This window comes from Drosophila sechellia, chromosome X (genome assembly GCF_004382195.2).
Source record: "Drosophila sechellia strain sech25 chromosome X, ASM438219v1, whole genome shotgun sequence".
Classification (NCBI taxonomy): domain Eukaryota; kingdom Metazoa; phylum Arthropoda; class Insecta; order Diptera; family Drosophilidae; genus Drosophila; species Drosophila sechellia.
Genome location: NC_045954.1, coordinates 5,769,596 through 5,794,778, shown reverse-complemented (window position 1 = coordinate 5,794,778; position 25,183 = coordinate 5,769,596). Strand labels below are relative to the sequence as shown.

General features: G+C 47.4%; 2 protein-coding genes across 3 annotated transcripts; both read right to left on the bottom strand.

Moving 5' to 3' along the window:
* Window positions 1–441: 441 nt before the first annotated feature.
* On the bottom strand, window positions 442–13,789 carry LOC6612318 (cell wall protein AWA1). 2 transcript variants are annotated; one of them, XM_032725404.1, is made up of 8 exons: window positions 13,310–13,788; window positions 4,689–5,060; window positions 4,433–4,566; window positions 3,412–4,372; window positions 2,925–3,260; window positions 1,773–1,946; window positions 1,479–1,691; window positions 442–1,203 (listed from the first exon to the last, which is right to left on the bottom strand). In XM_032725404.1, the coding sequence occupies exons 1-8, from the start codon at window positions 13,646–13,648 to the stop codon at window positions 718–720; spliced, it is 3,015 nt and encodes a 1,004-aa protein (XP_032581295.1). In that variant the 5' UTR covers window positions 13,649–13,788; the 3' UTR covers window positions 442–717. The 2 variants fall into 2 exon arrangements, with proteins under 2 accessions (XP_032581295.1, XP_032581294.1); XM_032725403.1 differs by lacking the exon at window positions 1,773–1,946 and having other exon boundaries at window positions 13,310–13,789.
* Window positions 13,790–14,222: 433 nt separating this feature from the next.
* On the bottom strand, window positions 14,223–25,035 carry LOC6612319 (brefeldin A-inhibited guanine nucleotide-exchange protein 3). Its single transcript, XM_032724883.1, has 9 exons — window positions 24,575–25,035; window positions 23,882–24,143; window positions 22,958–23,091; window positions 21,792–22,432; window positions 21,414–21,734; window positions 20,070–21,348; window positions 19,632–19,999; window positions 19,133–19,568; window positions 14,223–19,063 (listed from the first exon to the last, which is right to left on the bottom strand). Exons 2-9 carry the CDS (start codon window positions 23,964–23,966, stop codon window positions 16,163–16,165), a joined length of 6,165 nt encoding a protein of 2,054 aa, XP_032580774.1. The 5' UTR covers window positions 23,967–24,143; window positions 24,575–25,035; the 3' UTR covers window positions 14,223–16,162.
* Window positions 25,036–25,183: the final 148 nt, after the last annotated feature.

Below are 25,183 nucleotides of genomic sequence, written 5' to 3'. Positions count from 1 at the left end.
GAATACTCACCATCCTTTATGTACGTTTTATAAAAATTTGCCAAAAAAATGGAATCCTCTTGAATCTTCCAGGTCTCAGCATAGCTGGATAGGGAATTTAGTTAAGAATTTAACGAGACATGGCATTTCAGTTTTGGACAACTATTTTTATTGCTATCGAAAACATTCTGCAATTGTTTAGCAAAAAAGAAACAAGATTATGTTGCCATTCCTCCCCATTTCCTTGTGGTTTGGGTGGGTCCCCACTTAATTAAAAGTGTCTTCGGAGACTTATTCTCGTTCATATCAATCCCTATCACTATCACTTGAGGCGATATCTTTACGGCTCTAATGTAATTGGGATTTGGCCGACGCTGTTTGCCAGCTGACGCAAGCAGCTAAATATTTTCATTTTCTTATCAGTTTTGCTTTTGTTTATGTGTAGAGACACTATTTTGTATATAAGGTACATATGTATATGCTTTATTGGAAACACACACTCTTGCGCGTGGCTTATTTACAGTATTCGTTAAATAATAGCAACTAGTGACACAATATTTCCAACAAATCGTAATCAAATATAATACAAATTAGATGTAAACAAAAAAAAGTGGTATAAGGTAATGGATATGGTTGATATGGAAAATAGCTGCACGTCCGATTTTTGTACTCTCTTAGTTGATTTCCTCTCAAAATCATCGAGCGTATTGCACAAAAGTAGTGTCGAGAAGACCCCAATCAGTTGCCGAACTTGATGGACTTTTCCGTCTGTTGGTTGGAGCCGTGATTAAAGCTGGCGCTGCTCCGATTGCTGCCGTTCTTCAGGATCCCATTGGAAGCGGGCTCTCCATTCGTTTTGCGCAGTGTTTCCCGCTTCCCCGTCGTCCTCTGATCCCCGTACTCCCCAATGGTCACTGTGCCCAGCCGCAGGGTACGCCGCTGCTGCTGACTGGTGGCCACATCTCGCCCAGATACCGATTCGCTTCCTTGCGGGGATCTTATCTGGACGGCATCGTAGTCGGGCTGGGGCGTGGCTGGTGGTCGGAATCCGCCCACACTTATGCTGGCACTGCGCATGGGCGACATGGGTTGCTTGACCTTGGCCAAGCTGCCGTTGCCCAGCCCATTTGCACTTCCGCTTCCGTTCGCCGCTGCGTTTCCGGTCATGAGCTTGATGTGTTGGGGCGGCATCTGCTTTGGCTGCGGATTGGCGAACTGTGGTGGCTGCAAAACAGTTACGAAATCATTCAGATGCGATAACTTTTATGTGTTGAATGGAGAAATGCTACCAGGCCTTGCCAAAAAATCTAGTCAACATTTATAGCCAGTTGAGGCGGACCACCAAAGAAAAACTAAGAGATTTCGATAAAGACGTTGTACATTTGCATTTCGATTTTGGTGTGAGGTAGTTTTATTGATAGCTGCAAGACTGGCTTAATCTTAGGACTTAGATCTTCTGGCCTATGGAGTTTCATTTCGGACACGGATCATTCGCTTACCGGTGGCGGCAGTTCCGGCGACCCATTGCCATTCGCCAGATTGACTCCGTTCTGGGGCTGCAGGCGATTGTTGTTACTGAAGTTGCCCGTGTTGTTTGTATTGCTGTTGCTCCTGTTCCTGTTGAAGGCATTGCTGTTGGTACTGTTGATACTATTCCGATAACAGCTCTCATCGGGCATAATCGAGGTGCGTTTCAGCGTTTCGCCGCGCTCCTGCAAAAAAAATGGCAAGGGAAAAAACGCAGATTAGCAGTCGATCAACAACTACAGGTAAATATTGTTCCCTGAAAATACCTCGTAGGTGGACATGGTCACCAGGGGACGGCCCATGCTAACTGGTCGCATGGTGGGCATGACACCTGACCCCTCACCCCCACCACCCGATCCACCGTTTTTCACGCGCAGCAAACTCATTTCCCGGCCGTAAAGCGATCTATCCGCCAGCGAGCTCTTGCCAAGACTGGACAACTTCGGCGGCGCAGTTTGGTTCATCGTTCATCGGCCGACGTCTCGTCGATTAGATAAGGCCATTGAGGGGTAGTCACTGAACAGTCAGGCCCAAAATATACCCATTCACCCCACCTGTTTGCTCTTGGCCATTTGTTTGCCCGATTTTGTTTGGGTTTCTCTAACATGCTCTCTCGTTTGCTTGTCACCCGCACCGTGAGTCATTTGCCCATTTGGCTGAGTGCGGAACTCTGTCCGAAATTGGCCAGGAATCGCAGCTCACCATGTCCGCTGAAGAGCCATCGATAACAATTGGAGTGCCATTGGGCAAACGCAAATATTTGATTGATTTTCGCAGAACTGCAAGTGTCCCGTCATCCATAAAAATTACGATGACTGTGATTGCTCGTTCTAATTGCCGTTTAAATATGCAATCACTTAATACTGCAGATTTGTATGTACTCTGTAGAGTAGTTATAATTCATCGAAAGCCCAAACTTTTATCGAGCACCTTATCAACACTCAATTAGCCAATTCCCAATTTATGGCCAACTAATTCAACCAACCGATGGGTGCAACAATTCGCATTGACCATTTAGTCACTGATCCTAATCACCGCCACATACATATAGCTTTGTTATATGGCCAATGCAATCTGGAGGGTCTGCTGTCGCGGCGCTTATCGATTTGGCCGATAAGATGCCATCGCCGAGTGGGGGTCCCCGCAATTCATTATAATGGAGCCTCCCCCCTTCAAAGGCTAGCTCCATAAGTGGCCAGCTACTTGAGTTGCTGCTCGGTTGGGTAATATCAACAACAAATCAACAATGGGCTGGGAATGGTTGTCTTCAGATGGAAGGGGGGACCCGAGGGGGCTTCCAGCCACTGGCCCACGACAAGTGCAGTCTGTGGGGCTGGCTCACTTGACCTTTGCGAGTACCCGACAATCAATGGATTGGCGATGTGGCTGCTGCGTTTTGGATGTTGCTGCTTGCTCACCTTGTGCTCGCTCTCATGGAACCCGTTTCTGAACATTCGCTGGTGCGCCCGCTTGAATTCGTCCATCAGCGCCGTGTGCTGATCTCCTCCAGCTCCATTCGAAGCACCTGCCCCACCTGCTCCTCCGCCGCCCGCCGAATTGCTAATGCGTTCGCTGCCCTGCAGTGTTGCAGCCACGCTAGCAACATTCGCCCGCTGGCGATGCGACACTTGGCCGCCGCAGCTGCGGTGCCCTCCATTTCCATTGTGGCCCGTCAGCTGACGATCCACGTTTCCATTTCCATCCCGATCTCTATCTCGATTGTGGCGCTGCTGATGCTGCTGCTGCTGCTGCTTCTGCAATGATTCCAATTAGTTGCTGGTGGAGCAATCTCTCATTGTGCACTTAAAAAATCGCGCATTACTTTAGTGCGATATTTTCAAGAGATTCAAAACAAAAGTTACTTAACATAAGTTTAAGAACATTTTTTCAAAGCGCAGTACCAACCTCTTTGCGCTTCTTGAGCTCCTCGGTTATGGCACTGGAGAGGCTGCTGCCCACTGAGCCACTGGCATTGGCTCCTTCATTCATGGCCGGCGGCGGTGGAGCAGGTGCAGCGATGACCCCTCCTGATCTTGATCCTGATCCCGAAGATCCAGCAGATCCGCTTGTTAATCCTATACCGGAACCAGCGGAATTAACTGGCCTCAGATGGCTGCGCTTCATGGTGGTTGAATTGCGGGAGGGATTAGATGGATTCGATTGTGACTGCTGACTGCGGCCGGAAGTTCCGCTGGCAGTGGATCCGGATCCCGAAACGGAACTGCTACCGGAACTGGCTATATATGTGTTGTTTATAGAAGTCCCATTCTCCGTCAACTTTATGATGGTCTTGTTCATCTGCTTGTGCACCTCGACGCCCTGCGACCAATTTGGACTACCTGCCCCAGGTCCTGAGCTTAAGCCACAGCCTCCTCCACCTGCTCCGGACTCCTCCCTGACCGCCGTCAATCGCTTGGATTTGGCGTCCGCCCAACAAGGGCTTTGATCTCCCGTCACCGAACTGGCAGAGCTATTGTAGCCACTGGATTCACCCGGGAAGAGGTCACATCCGGCCGCCGTGCGCACCACCATGTCCAGCTTGCTGCTGCTCTTCATCACGGCCACGGCCTCGCTAAAGAGGACGTCCGAGAAGTCGATACTGTTGACGCTGAGGATCTGGTCACCCGGCCGTAATCCCGCCTCCCGGGCCACACTCCGATCCTTTGTAAACTGCACGAAGATGCCGGGCTTCCACTCGGGTCCCTTGCAAATCCCCAGTCCCAGCTTCGTCCTGGGCGCCACATGGAGGACCACACTGATGTCCCGGCTGGCGCCGCGCCTTTCGCCCTTGAAGGAACTCTCCGAGGGAGTGCCGCTTACGCTGGGCAACTTCACCACGCTCCAGGATAAGCGTTCCTCTGGTAAGCTAAGAAGTTGTATACTTAATAAGACTAATTTGCATTGTTTAAAGATCAATTGCCCTTACTCCCTCACAGGCAGCATTCCCACACCACGCACTTTCAGGGTCACCCGATCCTGACCAGCCACCAGTTGGATGAACTCCTTGTGCACGGCGTCGTCCAGACGAAAGCCATTGATCCGCAAGATCTGGTCGCCAATCTGCGGGAGAAAGCAATGCGTGAATGGAAGACCTCGCCCTGGAATCCGTCACGTAGTGCTACGTGATCGGAATTTTCGGTTGACCCACTGGCGCCCCAGTGACTTAGTGACCCACTACTTACCCGCAGACCCTTCAGCTGTGCCTCGCCGCCGTGCTCCACATGGGAGACAAAGAATCCGGTGCCGTGTTCCCGTCCTCCGCGCACCGTGAATCCGTAGGTGCTGCCCCTTTCTGGTCCGCCGACTAGGAGTCGCCTCTGATGCGGCCTCACCAGTCGCAAAACGCGGAGGCGTGAGCTCGCCGGTATGGCGCACCACGAGGAGGCCGCCGTCGTCGTCAAGGTCATCACATCGCTGGACGCCGAACTGGTCGTCGATCCCTGCATGCTGCTGCTGCAGTCCGTCGACGCCGAGTTGGTCAGCGAAGCGGATGTGGATATCGAAGCCGAGGCTGCTGTCATCGTCATCATTATGCGGGATGTCTTCACATGCAGCTGCAGCAACGGAAAACAAAATTTATATTAATTGTAAGATTCTTTGAAATGATAAGATTAGAGTATCTAAAGGTGAAAACTGACGGGATAATAATTCGGAAGTCTTAAATATCATTCAGAAATCGAACTTGAGGAGTTGCCAAAAAGCGAATTAAGTGAATTCCGTGCGAAAGTTGAAGAAAGTGGGGAGTGTCTTCCCCTTTCTCAAAAAACAATGTCCGATTCGCGACGTGAACAGCCTGACAAGTAATGAACGTGGCAGAAGCAGCAGAATGCAAGGCGAGACGAGACTCAAGTTTAAGTACATATGTACATACAAATGTACATACATATAAATAAAGTGAGCAAAACTTGAACTTGCAATCGAAAATTTCCCGAATTGGGTCACACGCATCGGCAGAGGCGGTGCTGCTGGTGGCTTGGGTGCACTGAGCAAATTTCCATAGTAACATAACTAGCAGTTGTTATATAGTTGGAAAAATCAAATAAGAAGATGCCCAGTTTTTTCTCCCGGTGCAGAAGTGGTGCTGCTGGTGGTGGTGCCTGCTGCTTTCACGCACCACTGCCAGTTGGTGGAGCTTGTGAGTTGGTAAGCCAGAGATCTGAGGCGATTTACATTCACTGCCGCCGCCGCCGTCGCATAATTTCACTTTTTCACGTAATTCTACGCTTCACTTGCAGCCCGAAAAAAACAAAAACCAAAACAAAAACAAAAAGCGCGAAAGAAACTGGGGAAAATTATAGAAATTTATTATTGAAATTATGTGCCTGCCCCCGCCGGGCCTTGCATTATGCACTTCGATTTGGAGCGAATCAGCTATTTGTTAGCTGCCCCAGCTGCCACATAAATCATTTACTTCGCCAAAGTTCAACTCACTTACCAGCGACCCGAAGACAATGTGGGAATGGGGGATCGGGGATTGGGGATCGCGGATTGGAAGGGGGAAAGGTGGAGGTGATGCCGAGATGTGAACCCAAATTGCCTCAGTTACCCACTTACTGCGAACCACTGACGCAAGTGGCAATTACTTGAATCAAAACATTTATAATTGCCCGCCGCCTAATGGGGAAATATGAATCGGAATTTTGAATTGCAATCCGAATGGGAAAGATATAAATCATTCGATAATCGGGAGCTGGTTGGTTATGGCAGAGATTATGGCTGAGGAAAAGTGTGTCGAATGGAAAGATAATTGCAAGACATAGAATTGGGTTGTGTGATTGATTTTAATGGGATATACATATATGCTCGGCAAAAGCTTAACTAGTTGCCCGCAAATGGCAAAAGTGATCGATTACTTATCGAGCTATCAGCAGACTATTATCCGAATTGTGTCATCAAAAGTAAACGATTTAGCCATTTTTAATCTGCTGTCATCTGAACAAATTGTTTAAGATACATAGTTCAAAACTATGTATTTTGATTCCAAAACTAATTGAGCCATCGAAGTTTGATTTGTAAGCGCTTGTTAATAACCAAAAGCTGTGGCTGTTAATTAAAAACTCCAAGGGTGAGGATTTCTCAATTCATAACAAAAAGCGATCATACTTTAAATCGTTTGGCTAAACGAATAAAGCCAAACCAACAGCCGGCAGACATTGAATTGGATTGAAAAGCATTGATAGAAATATGTGCATTCAGCCCACATCCGCTGGCAATTTGACATCCCAGCCATTCCGCCGATTAACGACAATTATCGGTGGTTAAGTTCAGACCCAGACCCAAATACCCGGGCTTTTATCTCGATAATGGAGGAGTTTCCCGACCTGCCAGACAAAGATCTTGTTTAGCGATGTCGATGAAAAGCGGCAGCATGCAACCAGCAACCTGCTGCTTGCAACATGGAACTGGCAGACGGCAAGCTGCTGCATCCACTCCCTTTTCCTTTCGACAGTTAATAACAATAGAAAGAGAGTAATAGTAATAATAATGATAATCTCTTTCTGTGGCCGCCACGAATTATTTGGCAGTTACAATTAAGTTTCGACAAACAACTGCAGCGGCGGCAAGAAAGCGGCAGCCAAAACAAAAGCAAAAAGGCCAACATCTCTGACGGCCTTTCACCTGTTGGATGTCGGGAAAAGCAACTGCCTTACCGCTCAATACCCCGTTTGACCCCCCTTTTGACCCCTGCAATTAGTTCTAATGAGTTGCTGCTGCCGCTGTTGCTGCTGCGGCATCTACAACTTCCTGTCACGCCTCAGATATCCACCTTTCCCCTCCCGGTTTTATTTCTTTTTTTTCCCCACCGTGTTGACACTTTCCGTTCGGTTTCCGTTTGGCAATTGCTCAGCTTTTGCTTAGACTTTAATTGAAAAGCAAAAAAACGAGGGGCAGACATACAAAACAAGAGAGAAATAAAAATAACAAGCCTTGACCACTGGCTGATTTTTATTTCCATACGAATTTCATGCTTGGCCATTCCTCGGAAATGTGCAAAGAAATTTTCTGGACAACGCTTCAAAAACAACAAGTAAAAATCTGCTTTTATCGCCTTGTTTTCGGTTGCGTCTTCTTAGGCAGCCGAAATGTAGTAATTATTTGTGGACATGACTTTCTCTGCACATATGCACATATATATACTATATGCATACTTTTCAGTTGCCCAGCATCCAGTTGGGCATTTTCCATACAGACATTTAGTGCCCTGCCTCTTCTACCGGCTCACGTAGCACAACGGTGTGTTCTTCGCATTACATGTGCGTGACAAGCGCGTTAAGTGCTTTCCCATTCGGATCGAGATGGAGATTCGTTGGACTCGCATTAACAACGGGTTCTCTTTAAACTGATAATCACGCCCGACTTTTGTTTCAGTTCAGCTTTGATTGCAGCTCGCAATTTCACTCGAAAATGTGTGGAGTACTACTCGTGTATACTACGTTGATTTCGTTTGCCCTGCGTCATGATCGAGGGAAAGTCGTAAAGGTTCCCGGTGATCGATCGGGTTCTATGTGTCCTATGGGTGTCAACGCGTATTGGTATTGAATGATTTATAGCCCAATTCGTAAGTGCGTGTGGATAATAGCCCACTTACATGCACAATCAGTTGGTCAAGGTATGGAAAATGCTTCTCTATAATCAGTTTTGAATAGACTAGCGAACTAGGCGCGCGCTTTTCTTGAAAGCCCAATTTATCGAATAACATTTTAGGTTTATTAACTAGGGCTCCTTATTATTTACGCATTTCACCACCAGCACACTGCAACAGTTGTGTGAAATCTTCAACATAAATTATCTAAAGTCAAGGGCGATTGACAAACGCTTGATGTTCACTTGGCTAATCTTTCAATCGGCGTTTTCTTGTAGAGGGAGACATCCATTACACATCCACGGCGTGCCATGTCGAATTCCGTAGCTTTGGATCGTCAAAATGACTTATCTCGCGTTCGTTGCTCAAGTCTTTCGATTCACAGATTGCAGCAACGAGGGAAACACGGGTTTGTTACTACTACTGCTGCTGCTGCTGCTACTGCTCTGCTCTGCTCTGCTTTGCCTCTAATTATAAGTTCATTGGGCATGATTTAATTGCCCAACAGCACAAAATGAAAATATTTGCACGTATGCATGCAGCATTTCTCCATATTTTCACATTTGAATAGGCAGGAGCAGCACGGCAGCTGCCGAGCGAAATTACAATAAATAAAAGAGAAATTTCTGTCGAATTTGTCGTCCGTTGGACACACACGTGTGCGCTTGAATTGCTTGTATCTTGCATGTGGCATATTGCATGTTGCATGCTGTGGTAGTGTGGTACTGCCACTTCTGCTGCTGCTGATGATGCGCACCTGTGCCCAGGCTTTTACTTCCGCCGCGGCAATCAGGCAAACGCACGACTGACAACGTGACAAATTGTCGATAATCTAAGCAGCATCCTCTCCTCCTGCCGACTGCCGAGGCATTTTTCTGGTGAAAACTCCGCTTGCCGAAGCTTATCGCCAAATTTGCAAGCAATGTCAAACGTGGGTTATGCCACCGAGGAGGATGCGCCATGGCCATAATCGTGATGCAGCGCCTCAGCAACTCCATAAATACCAAATGCGGCTGTCGTGCGCAAGGAAGCCAACGGCAACTGGCAACTGTCGACCAGCATCCCAGCACCCAGCAACTTGCAACGCGGCTGGCTGGGAATCTGCTCCTTTGTCTGGAGAAAGCGCCTTGTGCACTTTTACTCCGGCTCATTTTAATTGCAGAACATTAACAGCGATGTGTGGGGGTTAAAGGAAGGTGACTGCGCCTATGTCGCCTGCTTTCACCTTCAGCCAATTAAGTGCAGCTTATGCAACAGCCAAAAAGGATTGCTTCACACATCGGACACAAGAGAAAGGGCAATGCCTGGAAATGCACTCCAAGCCACACGAAAGTCTGAGGCATTATTTAGCTACTTGTTTTCCTACCCAGCTAATGTAAGAATGACTAATCTGAAAACAGTTTCCGCCTGGGAAAATCGAAAATAAATATTTGTGGCCATAAATCGATTGAGTTTATGTGGCAGCATTAAGCGCTTGTGTGTGGCAATATGACACAGCCAAAATTCCCAGGTGAAACCCTCGGCTGGCAAAACAATTTAAATTTTGCGCTTCAAATCATTCGGAGTTTGATTGCGTGCAAGATGAGCTTGCCACCGCTGCCTGCCTCTCATTTGCCTGATTGCGTCAGCTGGAAATTGGCAGTCACAGCAGCAGCAGCAACGCCAGCGACACCAGCAACATTCCCGCCCAGCAACTGCACAATGGGCAAATGGCTGTTTACTTTTGCTGCCCACTGTATCTTTTGGCGGCGAAATGCAATAGCAGCAACACTAGAAACACTGGAAACACTGCTGACTAGCTGCAACATCATCGGTGGCAAGCTGCAACAATCGCATCATCAAGCGATGCCGTTGCTGCTATTGAACTTTTGCTATGTGGCCAAGATTCCCACACACCTGCTGCAGCATTGAGTTGTTGTTGCAGCTGCGACTTTTGTTGTTGTTGCTGCTGCGGCTGCTGCTGCTGCTGCTGCCACCCACTTGCAGCGTGTGAAACGTTGAACAACTTATTGTCCAAGGCGTGACACGAAACTTTGTTTCAAGTACGTTTGCCGTGTGTTGCGCCCTGCAGCAAAATGATGGGTGCCGCTAAAAGAGCCAAGAAAATAATGATGAAAAAACAGAGGGTGTTGCAAAAGGGGTAAATGACCGCTGATGGCGGCAAAAATTGAATTGTTTTGCATAAATTGATGTTTCACCGTAGCCGTTTTCGGTTTCAGTTGCAATTGTGTTTGTTTGCATTCGAGGGTGTTGGTTTTAATTGAAGTGCCATGCTGGCCCGTTCCTACTCAACTGCACTGGTAAAAAAACAAGGTGAGGTGGTCACTTTATAAACAGATTTGAAATATTTGAGATAGTTACCGGTATCTTTTTGAATGCGATTCATTTTTCTCCCAGCGCAACTGTGTTTGATTTCCTAATACATCGCCGAATCGCTAGCCATTTGAAAAGAGACCGCACATTTCCCATTTAACTTTGTTCATTTACCTTATGAATATGACAAAATGAAGCTGACAATGGGTAGCTGATATGCTGATATTATTGTTGTTTTTTTTTTCCTGTGTACCCCCCTACCCCAAACCCTTTTCTGTCCAAGTTGCCCACGCGAAACAGCTGCCCAAACTCAACAAAGACGAAGGAGATTCAGCTGCAGTTGGAAACGGGTGGCAGGAGATGGGGATCGGAGATGGAGCCACAGCTGGCGACCCAGCTGCCACTTCTGGGTATTTTTCCGTGGGCGCAGGAGAGGATTGGCGGCGGAGCAAACTGGATTGAATGGGCGCGGCATTGGCCGAAGCCATCTGCAGATCATCATCTTCTTGCCTTCTCAGCCAGTAGTACCCATTGCTACCCTGTATCCACGGGGGATTAACCATTAAACAACATCGTTATGACACTCTTTCCGCAAACCTCTTTCTTTATACTATTTTCCACCTAAAGAAGGCATCCCACTGTTAGAATGTTGAGAATTTCCGTTTGTCTATGTAAATGAATATACAAATATTTTCTGCTAACATGCTATTATGATAATAATTACTTTAGAAAAACATAACTAAAGAATTTATGCAAATTAGGATTGGGTAAAATCATGGGAAACCCTAATTACCGTAGCACAAACCAAACAGTAAGCAAACGTTTACTTTTCGCTAATTTAGCAATGGCTGCTAGTGGGTTAAGTTGGCTAAAAGGCTTATCCTATGCCACAAATGCCAGTCTTGGTAGACTCGGTAGACCTGGTGGAAAACCCAACCAGTCCAAGAGTCGCCGCCGAATGTCCGTCCTTCTGTTTGTCCGCCAAGTCCGCCTGGCAAAAATGCCATCTGAGGCTAACTGGGCGGCGAGGCGAACTGGTTGCCCAGGCCGTTTGGTGCACCGAAAATATTTGGGAAAGATTTCACAGTATTTTTGGAAATTAAATTGATAAAATGGATACAAAAACATAAAATGATTGGCATCATTAGGAAGAAACACGTATTCTAAAGATGCAAAGGTTTAAAAATAACAACATATGATATTCTCGAAAATGATGATGATTATGGAACCATTACTGGAACACCAAAAGGGTTGGCATCTAGCAGGATGAATGGTAAGCATATGAAATGTTGCCATCGAACTATATCTAGTTCATATCTGGTTACCAAGGATTTTCTCCGCGTGTGCTGCAGCTGGTGGTGTGGTGGCTTGAATTACAAAAGGAGCTGAGCCGAGCGGAGCCGGGTTTCAAGTTAGCCTGGGCAGCCGAAGGCAGCGGCGGCAACCGTTTTTTGCCTCATTGCTTTTTATTATAATTTCAATTTTGTGTATCTATGAGATACGCGCAACGTGAATTGGCATTTTCCATTTGGCAATTTGCATGTGCAATGTAATGCGGGCTCCAAGATCTGCAGAGATCCACAGATCCAAAGACTCCAATATCCCTGCCAAACAGTCCGGGTAATTAAAGCGCCATTAACGTCCCATCATCATGGGAATGGGTTGCAAATGCTGATGACGATGACGATGATGACGGGTATCCACGATGACGCGATGGTGGTGGCGGTGTCCAGGAAATGCAATTAACCGATTGGCCCACAAGCCGTGCTCATTCGAAAGTCGCCGTTTTGTGGGACTCTGTTTGCTGTTTGTTGTAAACTATTTGCTGTTTGTTGTCCGAGCCAAAGTGTGTTATTGTTATTGCCATGGCTTAAACCCACCGCAGGCCCATTGGCCAGGTGCTCACCAGGTGAGTGCCCGTCCGCGGCTCGAGTGTCCAAATTGCTGGCGGGGATTGCATAAGCGGCCCAGCCAAGATGCAATGATCAATCAGGCGGCCCAATCAGTTAGCCAGTCCATCAATCATAACGAGGCCCTCAGTCGCTGGCTCATTTTCAAGGAAACCGCTGCTGCGTAAACGATTCTACGGGCGGTCTTCGAGAATCTCGTTTATCAGCCGCGAGGCGGACTCTTGGCACATATGCATTATCCACTGACCATAGTTTTTCAATCGACCATAGGCATAAGTACAACTTTTGACTTTTGGCAGTAAGGAGAGATCATTTCTGAATTTGTGATTCTAATAAAAGCAACTATATTAACCATTTAAGAAAAATTAATAAATGGCAAACAGGAAATTATGCATATTTAGAGACAATTTTTTTACGTGGACTCAGCGTTGATAGATTCGTGACTTATTTCGGCAGTGAGAACTTTCTTATTTTCATTTCTTTAGATCTTCTCCATGAACTCCAAAGTATTTAGAGCAAATCTAACACGAAGATACAGCAATAACAATAACAATAACAAGGGTAACAATAACAAACAGTTGAAGGCCGACAATTAACGCGTTATTTATTAATATCTGAAAATTGTGTCGCCCCTTAAGCGGTTTACAGATGACGGCTACCAAGACGACAATATAATGCCAACAAATAACAGCCAAGACAAGGCATTAAGTTACATACTTGGCCCGATCACATAGAGTGGAGCTGAGTACACCGAAAAATTAGTAAGAATAATCGAAAATAATATGGGTGAAAGACAAAAATAAATATGTTAATATTGAAGATCAAGTCAGTTAATTCAGATTTGGTATCCGTACATTCTATACAAGCCTTTGACTACCAATTATTTTAGAATTCGCCTTTAAGCATTATGTTTTGTTAAGTAGGATTTTTCGCCAACTTATTTTAGCTGTGTACTTCATGGTGGTGCAATTTGCGTAGTTTATTTATTATTTTTTACCTCATTTGCGGTGCGGGCGTCCCAAGAAGAAAAAGAAGCGCCTGAAGAATTCTCCGCACGAAGCCTAGCAATTAGAGCGCGGCAGCAATAACAACAGCAACCACTCGCGCACACGCTCGCAGAATTCTTGCTGAATCTCGGATCTCGAAATCGCAAGGAAAAACAAAAGGCAAAAAAGCGGCGGAAAAGCAAAGAGTCGCGCTGCACTTTACACTTTTGTGGCTTGAAGCGCTCAGGTGAGACAGGTGCAGCATTTATTGTGCCCGCCAGCACTTTCAGCACTTTTTTCTGGCCCCAAAATGGAAATAATGCACTCAAAAAAAAATCGAACAAGCACATGCGTTTATATTAAATATATATATTCCTCAAGCCGGCAGCGTTGGCGATATTTCTTAATTAGGAATATTTCAAACTCGAAATTAGTCGTTATCTATACAGGTATACAATGTTTTCCGCTGTCACGACGTGAATCTCGCGAGAGGCGACGACAAATTGAAGCGGTAAATAAATTGGAGCCGTCGTCAAAGTGACCGCGCAGCTGGAAAAGCTCAAGATACCAAAAAAAGCTGTAGCCAAACCAGTTTTCCACACTGCGTTCGCTTTTGCGCAGAAGCTACCAGATGTTCGAACCAGCTCTTTAAATCTCACCACTTGGTGAGCTTTTCTGCGACTTCAATTCAAAATAAAATGTTTAGAAATTCTTCATAATTATATATAAAAAGTTGAAGATTTTAAGTTGCTCAATACTGAAGAGAGCTGTTTCTTCGTTTAAGTGATCATTTTTAGTGATCATCACTTACCGCTGATCTGGCAACGTTGGATGTACTGTTATCTCCCAAAGCTGCAGTGTGACCATCACAGTTTCGAAGCGCTCCACTTAAAACTCCGCAATAAAACACACATGCCATTCACAATTGTTTTGTAAAGTTGCGAAAGCGTTGTGGAGTCGTTTATTCTCATTCATGTTACAAATGCACTCTTGGAGAGTTTTAGTAATAGCCTAGCGCGATCGCGGTCTTTTCTTCATTTGTTCTACACTTTCTGCGGGCCTCTGCAACTGCACTCTTCGCACTTACACTTACAAGTCAATAGAAAGATATAGATTGAGAGAGTCGAGATGGGCAAGTAAATAACACAAGTACATGTTTCTCTATATACTGTATACGACGAAGCGAAAATAAATGTATATTTGTATAGATTTATAATAATAGTATATGTATAGATTTGTAGCGCTGTTGCTAATAGTTTTCACATATAAAAATGTTTCCTTTGTTAGACATTTACAACATTTATATCCAAGTGGCAACTATAATACATATAAGTACATTTATGTATATCAATATATAACTCTTTAGATCTTTATATAGGCATATAACTGTACGTAGCTGTCTGTATATGTAGGTATCGGTATCATTATTAGCTGGGCGCGGGACCAAACGATGGTGGGACAGAGGCAGGGGAACCCGGAGTTCTAAATATGTATATATGTACTGCCCGATTCCCGATCTGCTCCGATCCCTGATATTATGTGGCATGTGTGTGTGGGCGTGAAAATATAGGCTAGTAAGCTTTGATTTGATAGTGCAGCAAGGTGGCTAGAATTTGTTCGGTTACAATGCTTCCGATATTTTCCGTATTTTTCTCTTAGGTACGCACACTGGTACAAAAGTATGCAAGTATTTGTTTAAAGGCAGCGCGGGACTACTTGGACACACATAGTTTTTTTTAGTATAGGCTCTATGTGTACGCGTTTGTGATCTAATCGTTAATGGTGGTAATCGTGGATTAATGGGCGGCACTGATTTTGTGTTAGTTAACATTCGCTATAAGTTTACATAGGTTACACTCTTAATAAATATATTTATATATGTATATATATAATTTACTGATTTTAGGGCGGGCAGGTGCTCGCTGATACATCTTTACAATATTAGAAGTCGAAAAGTGCTGGGAAAGGGGGCGTGGTTGGGGGCTAAACGGGAGAAGGAGGAATGGGGGCGGGACCGTGCAGGGGCTAAGTGTGAGAAAGTCTTGACTAAATGTAATGTACAGGACTACGTTGTCTACGCTTCATCGTCATATTCATCCTCTAATCACAAGATGATATCCTACATATCTGATATCCTTGCAATGCATCGACATTGTTGTACTTTCGATAGATTTGCTTTTTGTGCTGGCATGTTGAGCTTTTACTTTGAAATGGTTTGCCTGCTGTGCTGGGAACCGCGGGCGAGAGGGACAAATGGAGAGTCTGCGAATAGTGTGACCAACGTTGCTAGTAAGGCATAGCAATTATTTTTAAAGAAGTTTGTTATTTGGTATAGAATGTGCTAAGAAAACAACGAACTGTTCTACGTATTAAACGTATCCCGAAACTTTCAGAAACTGTAATACCTGCTTCATTAGTCAATTAATAATACAATAGTTGAATACTTTACGTAACATCGAGTTAGAAGATAATACTGATACTGATAGCGCTGAGGTATAGATATTCTATAGTTTGCTGGAGCATATCCATTTACACACCACAAATATATATGTAGGCATAGGTAACAAGAACAACACGGACAACACTTTCACATCCTAGGACACAGCTAAGGACACAGCCATTGCCCATTGATATACTTGTGATATATAGTTGGCCGCACTGAAGCATCAACCCTCCACCGACGGAGAGAGACAGATATAGAGAGTGAGACAGAGAGAGCATGAGATGCAGACGTAGCTGTAAATTAGCCATTCGGGAGCGGGAGGAGGATTACTTTCGGAGGACTTCTGGAAGGAGGAGGAAGGATCCATTAGTAGGTGCAGGGGCTGCGCCTACAGATCAAAATAAAACTCAACAAGCATGGCCTAAAACTGGTTGACCTTCAGCTCGTTGCCCTGCAGCTGGACTAGACGGAAGGCCTCGCGAATAGTCGGGGTCATTAGGAGCTTGAGGTTCTCCTCGGCCTCGCCGGGCAGCGATCGAAGAAGCTCCATGGAGGCCACCACTAGCTGGGCGAGCGCAGCTCTCTTGTAGTTGGAGTCTTTGAGGATGCTGCTGGCGCGTTGCTGCTCAATTTCCGGCGAAATTGACTCTGCCTCCGAAGACTTGGCCTGCCGATTGGTGTCGAATGGATTGCTACGGCATTTGGGCTGGAACTCGCTGATCAACGTGGTCATGGTCACATTTTCCTCCTCCTGCAGCCGGACGCACTTGCTGGGCGAGGTGCTGCTGCCGGATCCGGATCCGGAACCAGAGCCCGTGTCTGTCATCTCGGCATCTCCATTGCCGTTGAGGGAGATGCACATGGGCTTGGTCTGCGGATGGTGGAGCAGTTGCGGTGGCTTCTGGCGCAGCTTGCCCGAACCACTTTCGATCTCATGAAGGGCAGAGTTACTCAAGTACAGCTCACATACCAGATTCCAGGCGTCCTGCAGGCAAAACAAATATCGCACAAAATTCTCCTTCTTCTTCACAGTGGTGGTGTTCAGGCGGGAGCATGACTCCAGAATGAAGTTCAGATCCTCCGGTCCCAGATTGTAGACTACAATGTCGTTGAGATGCGAGTCGACCAGCGCTATATAGTAGATCATCCACGAGGAGGTCATCTGCTTATACAGATTCGCGGCGTACTCGATGTTCGACACCTTCTGCATGAGGAACTTGAGGCCGGGTCGCGAATCGAACTCCAGGGCGGACATCAGGTACTGCTTGACACAGCGCAGCAGGATCTCCTTGGAGCGAAAGTCCAGGTCGTAGTCGTGACTGGGTGAAGCCGCCGAAGCGGCATAGTTGTCGAAGATGCAGGTGGACACCGCCTGGGGCACACACTTCAACCGCGACAGGAGCAACTTGGCCACCAGCTGAAGCAACATCTGGTTAGCCAGCAGACCGACCACCAGGTTCTTGAACGGAATCCGGATCACAAAGTTATCCAGGTTCGAGTTGAAGCCATTGTTAAGCGGGTACAAGAGAAAAGAGTAGCTCCGGTCGTCTGACAACTTGCACTGCGAGGCACTGGGCGTGGGAGCCTGATTCTGACCCGGTTCCCGCTGATTGTCCGACAGGAAGACCTGCTGCGCCAGCGCATATATCCTGGCCAGCTCCTCCAGGCTGCTATCTCGTCTTGCAGCCACCTTCACGTTAGCGCAGTCCCCGTAGAAACTATTCGACTTCTCGTGGAAAGCGAACGAGAGCTGACGCAGCGGAGCAATTGTCACGGTGCAGGCGCGATGGATTGCAGAGCAGGCGATCATCCACTGTGATTCATTGAAGAGCATGCCGGTGGAGAGGATCACATGCTTCAAACAGGAAACCGATATCCTAGCGATCGCCTCCTGCGACTGTGCAGCACACTCGATTAGGACCAGCAACAATTGCTTCAAGGCCAGCGTTGCCGAGCCCGAGATCTTGGTGGGCGATTCTATTAGGTTCGCTCCGCCTCCTCCGACACCTTCTCCGTTCTTCTGCTGCTCCTCGCTAGCGGAGCTGGAGCTACTGTCGTACTGCTGAGTGTAGCCACAACCGTGATCTTGTACAGACGGCGACTGCTGCTGCTGCTGCTGCTCTCTTTCTATTCTTTCCGTCACGAACTTCAGCTTGGAGTACAGAAGATTGTCCGCGGGATGAACTATCTGCGCCAATCGCGTCTTGGTTCCCGCTCCTAGACGCCGTTGCTCCGGCACCGATTTCTCTATGAACTCCACTACCAGGTCGGTAGTCATGCAGCAGCAGTGTTTAAAGTTCTTCTCTACAAGCTGCCAGGAGGAGCCAGTTTTGTTGATATACCTCAGCCAATCCTGAATCATCGGCACCAGCAGGTGGTTGATGCAGTAGAAACCGAAATCGATGCCCGGGCTGGCCAGCAGGTTCTTGAACAGCTTGAAGATCGTTTGCAGGATTGGCGCCTGGTGGGAGTAGGGACAAACAATCAGCGAGTTTGTGAGCCCATCGAGCAGCAGGAACCAAACTTTGAGCACACCCGACGGCTTGTCCATCTCGTCAATCTTGACAATGGTGTCCTTATCGATGTGCAGAGACCTGTAGGATATCATATACTGCTCATTCCGCGTCTGTAGATAATCGTTCCCGAAGTAAGTAAAGTTCTCCATCGAACTGGGAATATTCGCGTCAATGATGTGCGTGTAGGAGATGCCCTTGATCTTGTACGTCGAGTGGAAGTTGGGACACTTGGGCATACTCTGCATGAAACCAAGGATACTGGAGCACCGCTCAAGGAAGCGAAGAGTCTCGTGGAGGAAGTCCGTGGGCCGGAAGGTGTTGTCCTCCTCCTGCTGGCCACCACTCGATGCAGTTCCTCCCGCTGCACTTCCACTCCCACCGGAACAGGCATTGTTATTTCCTCCTCCAGAAATCTCCAGATAGGACAGCAAGCATAGAATGCAATCCAACCCGGCGTTGGCAAACACCAGCGTGTTGTCCGAGTCGAGGAACACCCGGAAGATATCGATGATGTTGCTCATGTTCAGCATCCGGCTGCGAGCATTCCGAAGCGTACCGAACAGTGGTCGCCATCCGGATCGGATCTCTGTGCGGTGCGCCTCCACCACCTCGTATAGACAGGCCACAATCTGATCCTGTACATCCACATCCGTATCCATGCTCAGTAGATTCTCGAAGGGCTTCAGCAGTGCCTCGTTGAAGTGGAAGTACGGCAGCTCTGACTGCTCCACAAGAAGCGCAGTGATGATGTCGTGGATATACTCGATTGCCCGCTTCGAAATCATCCGATCCCGGTGGCAGGCAGCCTTTGAATTAGATAAAAAACATATAATATAAATTTAAATAGTAAAAAATCCTAAAGAAGGAATACTCACATCCATCAGATGCGGTCCTGTGATGGCCCAAACTTTGAGCACGTGCAGCAGCGGGCGGGAGCTGCGGAACACCTTCAGCGTGACATCTCCAATACGGTGAAGGAGCAGCGACATGGGCAGAGAGTCCAGCTTCTTCCAACCCTTGCTGGGCCACCAGATGCGACTGCCCTTGCTCGCCACCTGGCTCTTGTACAGCTGATCCCTGGAGGCGCGGCACAAATGCTTGAGGAACTGACACAGCGAGGGCAGACTGAGTCTTTCGGCGGCGTCTCCAAACAGATTTTCCGCCTGATGGGACAGGGCGCAGAGCACCTTGGAGGTGTCGCTCTGACTCAGCAGCACTGTCTCATTCGTTCCGGAGTAGACCTTTAAGATGGAGGTGATGTTCGTATTGGGACTCTGCATCGGTGCCTGCAGGAAGCTGTACACATCCACACTGAAGAGGAAATTAAATCAGTATATAATTGAAAAAGTACGGATCATATAAACTATCTCTTACCAGGTCTCATCATCATCGATGGGGATCGAGGACAGATTGAGCTTATCCTGGGCATTTCCGTTGCTCAGCTTTTCGCCCGTCTCCAAGTCGCGGCGACTGCTGCCCGGTGAGGCGGAAATGGCTGGATTTTGCATACTGAATATCTCATGCTCCAACTGGCTGACATGACGGCAAACGGCGAAAATGCTCGGCCAACAATCTGCACTGTAGCTGCCCAGATTCAGACCACCGGTGAGCACCACGTCCATAGACATGGCCTGACTGGCGGAGATTCGCGGCCCGGAGGTCTGGCAGACGTTTGAAGCCAGCAGGTTGAGTATCTTTCCGGCCAAATGCTGCAGATTCAAACTGTTGCTAAGCGTGGCGGCCTACAAATAGGGCAAATAAGTATTCCATAAATATTATGATAGCTGAATATTATTTGAATATATTCCTTACCGAATGCAAACCATCCAGACACATGGCATACAGGGCCTCTCCGTTCGATTTATTCGCCTTGGCCTTCACCCTTAGTGTTCGCTTAGAAAGGGCCACGAGTTTGTTGGAGGCGGAGCTGGTCTGCAGATCGCCCAAGCCAGAGCTCAGCACGATGACCATCGAATCCCAGCAGCAGGTGAGCAGCCGGCGGCACAGTTTCTTGGCTGCCTCTCGGCGCTTATCGTGCAGCTGCTCTTCCTCCTTGTGCTTCACATTGGCCGTCTGCAGACGCTGCCACTCCGACAGCATCTGGGTGGCACCCAGTCCTCCGGCATCGCACAGCATGTCGACGAGGGCGCAGCGCGGCCCCATGCCTTCCAGTTGCTGGCGGGGCATGGCCTCCAGTACATTGCAAACGGTCACCGATTGATAGAGCTCGCACAGCCAAGGCGAGGAGAGATAGACAAGGACACCCGTGTTCTGGACCGAAGTCACAAATTGCTGCTCCGACATGGGCACCAGGATATCCTTGTGGGACATGCCCTGGGCCACCTGCTCGTAGTAGCCGGCTCGCATCAGCTGCAGGCTGAGCAACAGAGAGGAGTAGATGGCTAGGTAGATCCCGTCCGCATTGATGGCGGTCAGGTTGTAGTCAAAGTCCGAGAAGTTCATGCTGTTCTCCTGGCAAACGGCGGATGCGAACTCCTGCATCGCCTCGTCCAGCTCCACGCAGCTGCGCAGTCGCAGAAGCTTCGGGACCAGATCCTGCCTCAAGGCCCGAGCGAAATCGCGAGCGTGCTGACGATCATTATCGCTATCGGTTCGTATGGGCATTACGGGTGCCTCCAGATGCGAGTATGGCCAGCGGTTCTCCACACGAGACGTTTCATCGCTGGAGCTGCTTGGATCGTCGTCCTCGGGTCCTTCAGTGTCCCCGGAACCATTGGAGGCAGCATCCTGCTCGTGCTGCGGCTCACCCTCGCTCTCCGATCCCGACGAAGTTTCGAAAACGGTCTGCCGGAACTCAACTATGGCATCTCGATACGGAGCTGGAAGGCGGGCCATACTCTGATAGGTGAGTGGACCGGAGTAGTCCGCATCTTTGAGCAGGTCGTGCCGCCCGTTGACCACCTGGACGATCTGGTCGCTGATCATGGACTCGGTGAGCTCTCCGCTGCAAAGAACTTGCAGGCTGTCCAGCAGGGCCACCATGCACTCCACGCTGGCCTGCAGACTGGCCTCCGTTGCGGAACCCACGCCGCTGGCGCCATAGGCACACTCTTCCATGGCGTCCACCAAACTGAAAATAGTTTTATATACATTATGTATTATATATATACATTATGTATCCATAATATAACTTACAGCCGGAATAACGCCATTTCATCGCTGCATCCTTGAGCGGTGTTCTTGTCGACATAAAGAATCACCGCCAGGTCGATCAGGCGCTCCGGGCTCTTGAAGATCTCCCTAACGCATCGAAGTGGCTCTGTGCGATTTTGGGGAGCTGGCAGTAGAAGCATTCGATGGAAAAGGGCTTCCAGCATAGGCCGCAGTGATCCGTGGGCTCCGGCAATCCGGAGTAACTGTATGGCGGTCAAATAGACGCAGCGTGCTTGGGGACCATCCAAACCTGGGCCAGTGAAGAAGCCACGAGCCTCGTTCTCAATCATGTGTAGCGCATCCCTTAGATAATGTATATTTGGTGATTCGATATTTTTACTTTGATTTCCTTTTACTAACTTGTAAGTAAATTTCTTGTCCAGGTTGATCCTTCCTGGGGATCCCAGTGCCGCCGCCAAAGTCGGGCAGAACTTCTGCCAGAGAAACGAGGTGAAGTGCGGATTGGCATGTACATTCCGGGGCAGAGCGGAGCTCAGCGTAAGGATGCATTCGGTGAGATACAGCGAGCTGTGGTTCTCGCACTTCTTGTTCGGCGAAGCATTCACGTTAGGCTCCACCAGCCGGCTGCACAGCCACTGCATCACCGGGATGACCTCGTTGTAGACGGCAGAGGCCTGCGTCTGGGTCATCAGACCGGCCGGCGCCGTTTTCTTAACCTCTTCGGCCTCCTCGATAAGAAATGCGCAAAATGTACGCAGGCACTGGGAGGCAGCGGCCAATGAGGCAGCCTTGGTGGCGCGCGAACCCATCTCCCAGCACTCGCCGCACCTGGAAAGGATCTCGATGAGGAGGCGGCCGTTCAGGGTGCATGCGGGCGAGCAGGCCATCGCCAAGAAGAGTCGGAGCACGTTGACCACCGTGTCCTCGCTGCTCGTCGTAGGCAGGATGCCGTTAGTGGCTCTCAGGAGCTGCGATGGCAGCCACACGGAGTCGTCCTCCGGCTCGAGGCCGATGTAGAATCGTTCGTCCTTGATGACGCGCTAGTGGGATGACAAAGAATGGAAAAATAGGATAAGCAAGGGGCAGTAGTAAATATAGATAGTATAAAAGGAGAACAGGAAATCCAAGGATAAATCGCAGAATCTAGAACAAGTGAATGGCAATGGAAATTAAATACCCAGAGCAAATGGGCAAGCAAATCCGGAATTATTGATTACCATGTTGTTAACCAGTCATAAACAAAAGTCACATCCGACCCTGGAGGACTCGCAGCAATTAGTCGATTCAGCCCGTTCCCCCCAATGCCCCAATGGCCAACATATGCCAAATGCTATATGCCCATATGCCACATGCCATCTCCCATGTCCCAAATCCCATTGCCCCTGTCTTTTGTTCGGTGAGCAGTGTGTGCACATGGAATGATAAATCCGTTTTGTTCGCCGGAAGTTCCGGCCGGAAAATGTGTGTCAGTGGTTGTTATGGCTATTGTTACCCCACACTCCCATTACCATTTGCCCAGTTTACTGCCCCTTCCGATAATCGCCGTTTCCGGACGGTGCACTTACATGGAGGCCGTTGAGTCCCATCGTGATGAACTTGGGTCGCTTCGTGTCCAGCGCCATCTGCAGAGCGGTAAAGCAAACGGAGCGCAGCTCGTGCGACGGATCTCGGTGGATTCCATGCTGGCGGTACAGCTTATCTGCAGGGTCAACAAAATTGGGTAATTATTCAGTCGGTATTAGTGACAAAATAATGTCTTTATCAACTGAAAATCGTATTGTAATATCTTTTGCTGTTAATAGCGCGCGCAAAAAGTTACATTCCTTGTCGGTGGCAAATCGGCGCGATTAACGTTTATCGCCTTGGACACACAAGTAGGTATGTATGTAGCTACTGCAGGCAGTAAAATCTGTCCCGATAAGCGAACGGAAACGGTGCAGGGAGTCCTACGCTCCACCATCCGCAAATCGTTGCCTACTTTCCTGCATCGCTGACCGCGATCTGATCTCCCACACATCGTTGCCTATTTCCCTGCAACGCCACGCAGGAAAAAACAAAAAGAGGCTACAAAACTGAACTTTCGAAGCAAGAAAAATAATATTCTGTTATCTCCTTTATGTGAAAATATATAAAATAATTTTATTATTATAAAAAATGTAGGATTTTCAATTTATAATACATTTATCATTAATATAACAACTTATAAATGTAAAGTAATGAAAATCCAAGACTTTGGCGAAACTTAAGTGCCGCGCTGAAGAAGTGAAGGGCATTGTACAAGGGAAGTGCCAACTAACGGTAAACAACAAACATTGGTGGCAACAAAAGCAACTAAAGGGCGAGGGAAAGCGAGAAAGGAAGTTAGGAAATGGCAATAATCTCGTTCGTTCGCTCGCTCTCTCCCTTTCTTATTCTTTCTCACTTTTACCGTGCTAACTGCAAACGGAGTTCACACATATCGCAAAAAAGAAAAGAGCAAGAAAACTCACCGTAAGCGATTTGCGCCGTTTGCCGCAGCGCATTGTGTTTAGTGCCCGTTGACTCCTTGATAATGAGCAAGAAGAGGTCCTCCATATTGCCCGTCTCTTTCTAATCCTTTCTGTAGTTGTGTGCGTTTCTGTGGGCCAAATGTCGCTCTGGTGGTGTGCGTGCGTTTATGTCGCTTCTTCAGGCGATTCCGCTTGCTGTGGTTGTTGCTTCGCCCTTGCACGCCATCATTTGTAGTAACAACAACAACAACTCAATTAGCGCCTAAAAAATTGGTAGTAAAATCAATACAAACGAAAATAATAATAATAGAGCTACGGCGAAGGATGATTGTATACATATGTTATGTTTCCGCCATATGTATGCACACACATACACACGCACATACGCACTCGCTCTCACACACACGATGGAAAGTTTCAATGTGGCGTTTTCGCGTCACGTCACTTTTGCACTTTTCAAAAACTTGTGCACACTCATTGCAATTGTGCACCTTCGAAAAGTTCAAACAGTGTGTATCCGTTTTCCTTGAAAAACTTTTCCTACTTTCACACATACACACACGAACACATGTACAGGCGAACAATGCACCAGGCAATTGCAACGGTACTTCTTTTATAAATTAAATCCATATGTCAGGCGATATCCACAGCCCCACAAGCACTTTCCCCATCCGATTACTCATCTGAAATTACCATTTCTTGCAATGTAACGGTATCCAGCCACCACTTGTGGTTTTTCCCTATGTTTTCCACCGTTATTCCGAACTTTACTTTCTGTTTTTTTTTTCCTTTTTCCTTTTGCCTTTCCGGGGAAAAATGCGCTGCACTTGTCGTTGGATGCGTCAAATGCTGTGTGACGCGAAAGGAAAGCACTTTCTCCATTTACGGCGGAGTGTGCCGTACCGTTATCATTGCGCATGCCTGCCAGTCAGCTGTTCGATTGTACCATTTATCGGTCAGCTGAAAGTTTGGAAAAACCAGGGCGGCGGGCACAATTTGAAAAATAGAGCATTACGATTCAAGGAAAACCTATGTAGTTTCTATACATTAAGCCGCATAACCAATTGCATGTAGATTGGGAAAACTTCACATCCTATTTTACTTGGGACAGTAAATGACACCACAAATGCTAAGTTATTTAAGAGTTTGCTATGGTTTTGGATACCCATACAAAAATTACTTAGTTCCACGTTTTGCGAAGCTTTATTTCAATATTTTTTGAAGTAAAACAACTAAAAATTATAATAAAAAAAATAATAAATTGTGTACATTTAGTTATAAGCTCTTTTTTGTATACAATTT

What these genes read in the sequence shown, in the direction of transcription:
- LOC6612318 (XM_032725404.1), bottom strand. Translation starts at nt 13,648, where the DNA reads ATGTGCTTGTTCGATTTTTTTTTGAGTGCATTATTTCCATTTTGGGGC. An exon ending in AGCTCAAGAAGCGCAAAGAG is followed by an intron (nt 3,261 to 3,411) that starts GTTGGTACTGCG and finishes GAATCATTGCAG; the next exon opens with AAGCAGCAGCAGCAGCAGCA. An exon ending in CGCCGGAACTGCCGCCACCG is followed by an intron (nt 1,204 to 1,478) that starts GTAAGCGAATGA and finishes ACTGTTTTGCAG; the next exon opens with CCACCACAGTTCGCCAATCC.
- LOC6612319 (XM_032724883.1), bottom strand. Translation starts at nt 23,966, where the DNA reads ATGGAGGACCTCTTCTTGCTCATTATCAAGGAGTCAACGGGCACTAAA. An exon ending in AACGGCGCAAATCGCTTACG is followed by an intron (nt 23,092 to 23,881) that starts GTGAGTTTTCTT and finishes TTGACCCTGCAG; the next exon opens with ATAAGCTGTACCGCCAGCAT. An exon ending in ATCGATGATGATGAGACCTG is followed by an intron (nt 19,569 to 19,631) that starts GTAAGAGATAGT and finishes TTTCCTCTTCAG; the next exon opens with TGTGGATGTGTACAGCTTCC.